The sequence below is a fragment of the Pongo abelii genome, chromosome 17 (assembly GCF_028885655.2).
Source record: "Pongo abelii isolate AG06213 chromosome 17, NHGRI_mPonAbe1-v2.0_pri, whole genome shotgun sequence".
Classification (NCBI taxonomy): domain Eukaryota; kingdom Metazoa; phylum Chordata; class Mammalia; order Primates; family Hominidae; genus Pongo; species Pongo abelii.
Window position 1 is genome coordinate 77,409,430 of NC_072002.2, and position 7,337 is coordinate 77,416,766.

General features: G+C 41.4%; 1 protein-coding gene across 2 annotated transcripts in view; it reads left to right on the forward strand.

Annotated features, from left to right (window-relative positions):
- ZCCHC2 (zinc finger CCHC-type containing 2) overlaps positions 1 to 5,788 on the forward strand; it is a 55,556-nt gene extending 49,768 nt beyond the window's left edge. For both annotated transcript variants that reach the window (XM_002828273.6, XM_054538046.2), the window contains 2 exons: positions 1,235 to 2,728; positions 3,701 to 5,788. In XM_002828273.6, coding sequence (XP_002828319.5) covers positions 1,235 to 2,728; positions 3,701 to 3,768 — 1,562 coding nt within the window. In that variant the 3' untranslated portion in view covers positions 3,769 to 5,788. The remainder of the gene's footprint in view (positions 1 to 1,234; positions 2,729 to 3,700) is intronic.
- Positions 5,789 to 7,337: the final 1,549 nt, after the last annotated feature.

Consider the following 7,337-nt stretch of genomic DNA (forward strand, 5'->3'; position numbering starts at 1 on the left):
ACTCTGCACTGGTGTGATGATACAGATAAAATGCCTTCAATAAGTTCAGATTTTGGGATAGTTTTTATTTTGCAAAGTTTAGCAAGAAATACCCCAATTATTAATCTATTAGGGGAAGTTTATGCTAGAACCATTCACTCTTTGAGTTTCTTCTAATATAAATTAAAATCATTGAATTAGTAATACTGTTGATGTTCTGTATCAGTAAGTAGCTTTCATTTAATCTTTCTTCAGGAAGACGAATTTGTTTTTAGTGTTCTGTTTGAAAACTTTTTAACATCTGAAGCTGAATATAACCAGTTCATACCTTAATGAATACAAATATTTTAAGTACCTAGTACAGTTCAGCTTATCCATACAAGCAGCAAGATTTTTAATAGGCACTACATTTTAATGGAATGGTCTGTGTATACATCAACACAGTGTCTGGGTCTGTGATGTTTAAACATTGTGAATCAGATTTTATCCTTGTCCCCTTTATACCAAAAGTCAGGACATCCCCGAAGGCTAGGTCCACACTATTTCTGAACACAAGCGTAAGACTGATGCAGGAGTAGTAGCCGATGCAGTGTTGTTTGTATTTGCTGTTTTGCTGTTTTGATTTTGGAGAAATTGCCACATTCTCCTATTCCTCTGTTTCTTGTGTTCTAGCGTATTTGTTTTATGATTAATAATAGCTTTAAATTTTCTTCCCCCCATTGAAATATTTAGTATTAAGAATATTGATTCCATTGTAAAAAAAAAACAACAACAACAAAAGAAAACTCTTCTGTTCCCTGCCTCTAGATATTTGAGTTAAATATTGTCTTGACTGAGCTCCTTGAAATTATATCATTTATCTGAGACAAATTGAAGAACTTGGGTTGGCAGTGCGGAATAGAAACCAAGTGGATTGCCTGAAGTTTATTAAGGTTAAGAGTGTCTGATGCTCTTCTCAGTACAAAGATGGTGTTACATAAATCTCTTTGTTTTATACCGTGTTTCATTCAGACTCCAACTAGCCTTTTATGTTTTGTTTTTCTGTTTATATCCCCGTATTTTTAAAATAAAGCATTGATCTAATGTTGACCCATAGAAAGCCAGAAGTTAAAGGGAGGTCAGCTTGGACAGTCAGGAAACATAGAGAGACACTTTCCAAACTTGAATTACTTTGAGGTATACTTAATGTTTATTTCTAGCAAGAAAGATGGGAGTTATGCTCGTGTTAATATCTCTTTATGTTTGTTTTCTTTAGACACAGACAGCAATTCTGAGGATTCTGGGAATCCATCAACAACTAGGTTTACAGGTTACGGTTCTGTCAACCAGACTGTCACTGTCAAGCCACCTGTTCAAATTGCTTCACTAGGAAATGAGAATGGCAACCTTTTAGAAGATCCCTTAAACTCACCCAAGTATCAGCATATTTCTTTTATGCCAACTTTACACTGTGTCATGCACAATGGTGCCCAGAAGTCTGAAGTCGTCGTTCCTGCACCCAAACCCGCTGATGGCAAAACCATAGGGATGCTTGTTCCTAGTCCTGTTGCTATTTCTGCAATAAGGGAGTCCGCAAATTCAACCCCTGTTGGAATACTAGGGCCAACAGCTTCCACTGGAGAATCGGAAAAGCACCTTGAGTTACTGGCTTCCCCTTTACCTATTCCATCAACCTTCCTTCCACACAGTAGTGCTCCCGCTTTGCATCTAACAGTTCAGAGGCTAAAGTTGCCACCACCACAGGGATCTTCTGAGAGCTGCACAGTTAACATCCCACAACAACCACCCGGAAGTCTGAGCATCGCATCACCAAACACTGCCTTTATTCCTATCCATAACCCAGGTAGTTTCCCAGGCTCTCCTGTTGCTACCACGGACCCCATCACAAAATCTGCATCCCAAGTGGTAGGACTCAATCAAATGGTGCCTCAAATTGAGGGAAACACAGGGACAGTCCCTCAGCCTACCAATGTGAAGGTAGTTCTTCCAGCGGCTGGCCTCTCAGCTGCTCAGCCACCAGCTTCCTACCCCTTAGCAGGGTCTCCCCTTGCTGCCGGCGTGTTACCCAGCCAGAACTCCAGTGTGCTCAGCACAGCAGCAACTTCCCCCCAGCCAGCGAGCGCAGGTATCAGCCAGGCCCAGGCGACTGTTCCTCCTGCGGTTCCTACCCACACCCCAGGCCCTGCCCCAAGCCCGAGTCCTGCCTTGACACACAGTACCGCGCAGAGTGACAGCACCTCTTACATCAGTGCTGTGGGGAACACGAACGCTAATGGGACAGTAGTACCACCACAGCAGATGGGCTCAGGTCCTTGTGGTTCTTGTGGGCGAAGGTGCAGCTGTGGGACCAATGGAAACCTTCAGCTAAATAGTTACTATTATCCTAATCCAATGCCTGGACCAATGTACCGAGTCCCTTCATTCTTTACTCTGCCATCCATTTGCAATGGCAGCTACCTCAACCAAGCACATCAGAGCAATGGAAACCAACTTCCTTTTTTTCTGCCTCAGACTCCATATGCAAATGGACTGGTACATGACCCAGTCATGGGGAGCCAAGCCAACTATGGCATGCAGCAGATGGCAGGATTTGGGAGATTCTATCCTGTATATCCAGCACCTAACGTAGTTGCCAACACCAGTGGTTCGGGGCCCAAGAAGAATGGGAATGTCTCATGTTACAATTGTGGTGTAAGCGGACACTATGCACAGGACTGTAAGCAGTCGTCCATGGAGGCCAATCAACAAGGTAATCACAATAACTCCCAGAGGACTTGTTTTTGAGTTCACCCATTTCTCCTTCTTTTCCTTATTGATCATGGGATTCTGTTGTAGCAGAAAGATCTGTTTGTGTTTTCATTTATGGATATTGTGTTTTCAGTGACAGATCATAAAATGCAACTGGAGAAACAGTGTAGACCCAGGTCACACAGAGCACAAGGAAGTTCAGAGGAATTCAGTTTCCAATTAAGGAATAAACTCTAAAGGCCCTTTTGAAGGAGTGTGATGGGAATTTGCATTCTGTAATGTTAAATCTCTTGCTTGCAGCACTTTTTTTTTTAAGCTAGAATCCTGCTTCATAGAATAAGCAAAATTTTTAAATATTGAAAACCTAGAAAGTAATCTAGTTATCTGACATTAGGTTTTGAGTAACTATTTAGTATATCTGCATAACCAGCTGCCTCATGCCTATTTCCCCATGCTGCCCTTTTCCTTCCCAGCAAATGTTTTAAAAAAAAAAAAAAAAAAAAGGTCCAAGATTCTATTGCATTTTACAAGAACAAAATAGTTCAGTACTATTTTGATTTGAGAGTAAAGGAATTTGAACAAAGTTTAATATTACTACCACCAGAAAGAAGAAAATGGTCTTACCTATGTTTGAGTGAGATGCCAAATTTTGTGTTGACTTCAGACTGTTATTTTCACTTGCATTTGGCCTTCGTCGTTTTGCCAAATCTTACCCAGAAACAAAAAAAGTCTTAAATTGGGAATATATTTACTTGGCATTCTTAAAGAAAGATCAAGTTTGATAGCTTTTAGATTGAATTCAAAGCACAAACTTTACATTGCTTTTTAAAGTGAGCGGATTGGCCATTTGGAGTGGCACTAGAGCTGACGAAGGTGCCTTGTGGAGAGCATGCCCGTGTGATAGCTTGTACGTAGTGGTTTGTGATGACGTTTCCTTGTAAGCGGTGACTTAGTTCTGTCTTTCCCATTTTAGGCACTTACAGACTGAGATACGCACCTCCCCTCCCCCCTTCTAATGATACGTTGGATTCTGCAGACTGAAACGAGTAAAGCTTGCCTACTTAATACACTCAAGTGTGGGGAGTCATGGGGTGTGGAGGGGAGGAAAGGAAAGGTATTTTGTTTCTTTGTCTATACATTTCCTAGATTTCTATGCAGTTGAGATTTTTCATTTCCCTTGTACCAATGTCCAAAACAAGAAAGAATGCAATGCTTTTGAGCCTCTGGTCTCCTGGTTCAACAACAGGCTTATATGTATGATACATGTAATTTAAACCTTCAGACAAACTATCAAAAGGAAAATGTTGGTGCGTGCTTTTTTTTTTTTTTTTTTACACTGAATACTTGCTGTGTGCAATGTTTACTGAATCTTTAAAACTGTGTATTTGACCTTTTTTTACAACACTGGTGACAGTCATATGGTTTTGAAAAAAAAAGAAATTTTGCTTCTTCCCAGCTTTTCTCACTTTCACCCTAAACGACACTTTCCTCCCCAGCCAGCCTCGCTCTGTCCCCGGCCCGCAGCAGGAGCAGCCAGCAGTGCATTCACCCCACTTTTGTAAACTGCTCTGCATATAAACCAAGGGCAGAATGTTTCACCCTGATCTTATGGGTGGAATCAGACTCCCAAAATAGTGTGTATATGTGTAATAAACAGCGTCACGTAAATACATATATGCAGTGCTTGTTGTCCAAATAAAAATGAAAATAAGTGGAAGAGAGAGGAAGAAGTCAAACCATATGAAACTGAAAAAATATGACGTACGAAATGGACAAAAAGCTTTTTCTGAAACCAACTTTTTACTTCCATCATCCTTTTTTAGCCTGTTGCTTCAGAGAGACACAAAGTGAACACACTGGTGTGAATGTCGCTCTCTGTGTGCTTGTGTTTGTAATGAAAGTCTACAGCCAATTTTACTTGTCTACCACCGTGTTGTGCTCAAAGAGACACTACTTGAGTAAAGATTTCTTCTTTCCCTGTACCAACTGTTACAGTGTTACGTTGTGTTTAAAATGTGTATGGTTTATTGCAATCTGAACAGCGCTATGGGTTTCTACCATAAGTCAGGTTATTTGTTCCCTAACCTGTCTCTCGTAGCAAAGTCACTTTTATAACAGTTTACCACTATGCTTGATTATAATGTGAAAGACTGAATTCTGAGTGTGTTAAGATGGTATTAATCATGTCGGTGTCATGTCACTAAGTTTAATGCTGCTGTTTTTAAAAAAAAAAAAAAAGTTTTTTTAAAAAGCCAATCTATGTACTAAATTGCTTCCAGGTAATTTTTGATTTCCTAAAGTGCACTGAGGTTATCTGGAAGATTGGGTGTATTTTTTGGTGACTGCTGCATTCATCAGCAATGAACAGTTTCCACTGTATAGTCTTAGGGGTCAGGGGGTGGGGGTTTCATTTTCCATTCCTCAGCACAGAGCAGAAATGATAGATTTTTGTTGTGTGGAGTAACGTTGGTATGCAGCAGAGGAACGTAAACATTTGGTCTTGGTTCAGAAGCCTAACAGATTGCTAGACAAGAGAAAAAACTTGAAGAAAAAAGAAGCTTAATTTCATGCTTCATAAGTAGCATTTATATTTATAGCACCAATGTACATTTTGAAACTTTCTTTCAGGGGTGGGAGTTATGGGGAAGGGGTGGGTGTGAAGGGGTAGATGAAAGCTTTAATTTAGAAAGAAAGTTCGAGTAAAGGAAATTATTTTGATTAAATATATTTTATTTGATCTGGGTATTTTTGGACCACATTATTAAATTAATTGTTAAGCTGCAGTTGAGTTGTTCAAGTGAGAGTTTTGATAAACCACGTATGGGCCGCATTGTGAATCACTTGCCAGTTGTACTTTATGGAGCTTATTTTATGATTTAAAATACTGTACTGTACATAGGAGGTATGTTACCTTCTCCTTATTTGTATGTTTACCATATACTTTGATATTTGAAATGTTATGTACTGGAAAGGCCACTTATATTTCTAGAACAGATTGGATTTTATGCAACCTTTTTTCCTTGAATTAACAGCAATAAAAAAATGAAAAACAGCTTAAGAATTGTGCCTCATTGTAAATTTTGTAAAAGTGGAGGTAGGTCATCATACATGGCGATCTGTTTAAAGTTTTGTTTATGTATGTGATTATTTTGGGGTTAAGGATCAACCCATTTCCCTGCAGGGTGGGCAGTGAATCCCAAAGTTATTTACCATCTGGATGCTCCTCAGTTCTTCCCCCAAATAACTTTTTTGTTTTTGAGACGGGGTCTTGCTCTGTCGCCCAGGTTGGAGTGCAGTGGCACGATCTCAGTTCACTGCAACCTCTGCCTCCCTGGATTCAAGCGATTCTCCTGCCTCAGCCTCCTGAGTAGCTGGGATTACAGGTGTGTACCACGACACCCAGCTAATTTTTGTATTTTTAGTAGAAACGGGGTTTCACCATGTTGGCCAGGCTGGTCTTGAACTCCTGACCTCAAGTGATCTGCCTGCCTCTGCCTCCCAAAGTGGTGGGATTACAGGCATGAGCCTCCACGCCCGGCCTCCCAAGTAACTTTATATAGAGGTCATCTGCGTGACCGCTAGAGAAAGGGAGACTGCACTCCGTGAGTGTTGAGTACTCAGCTGCGTGCCAAAGGCTGTGGTAGCAATGAGGCAGGGTCCTTGTCAACCTTGAGCTCGTGTTTCCAGTTTAGGCCTTTACCCACCAAAAGTGTAAAGGACTCATTACTTTATCAACTTTGTTAGTGTGATTTTATTAGCCAGGCCCCTCTCTCTCAGTACAATATGTACTGTTTTTTATTTCATTGCTTATCTTGGCTGTAATCCAGGCTCACAGTTTTTAAGCGGTTGGTAATTTATAAGAGACGGTTGGGGGCCTGTGTGTGTTGCTCCACGCCACCCTTGCCACAGTCCCGGTGGCCAGCACCGTCCTGGGCCTTGGCTCTTTGTCAGGAGCCGTCTAATGACTGTGCCCTCTGGATCCGGTTGGGTGGACAGTGAGTTTGAAATGATTATAAATTCCGATTGTTTACAGGGCACCAACTTTCGTTTTCAGCCAACAAATAATGCACCTATAGGTAACGTGTAAATCATGAACCCAGATTCACATTAACTAGCATGTCCCATATCCTTAGCTATCCCTCCCTCCCCTTCCCCCACTACACTAAGGTAACCACTGCTCTAGATTGTGTTAGTCTTTTCTTTTTTTGTGTGTGTGTGTGAGATATGCTTTCACTCTTGCTGCCCAGGCTGGAGTGCAGTGGTGTGATCTCTACTCACTGCAACCTCCACCTCCCGGGTTCAAGCGATTCTTCTGCCTCAGCCTCCCAAGTAGCTGGGATTACAGGCGTCCACCACCACGCACAGCCAATTTTTTTGGTACTTTTAGTAGAGAAGGGGTTTCACTATGTTGGCCAGGCTGGTCTCGAACTCCTGACCTCAGGTGATCCACCCGCCTCAGCCTCCCAAAGTGCTGGGATTATAGGTGTGAGCCACTGCGCCCGGCCTTCTGTTAGTCTTTTACTTTTTTATTTCCCCACACACTGCCCCTAAATATACAGTTTCTTTTTGCTTTTCTTGAGCTTTATAAGGGTATCCTTTTTGTGCCTAGC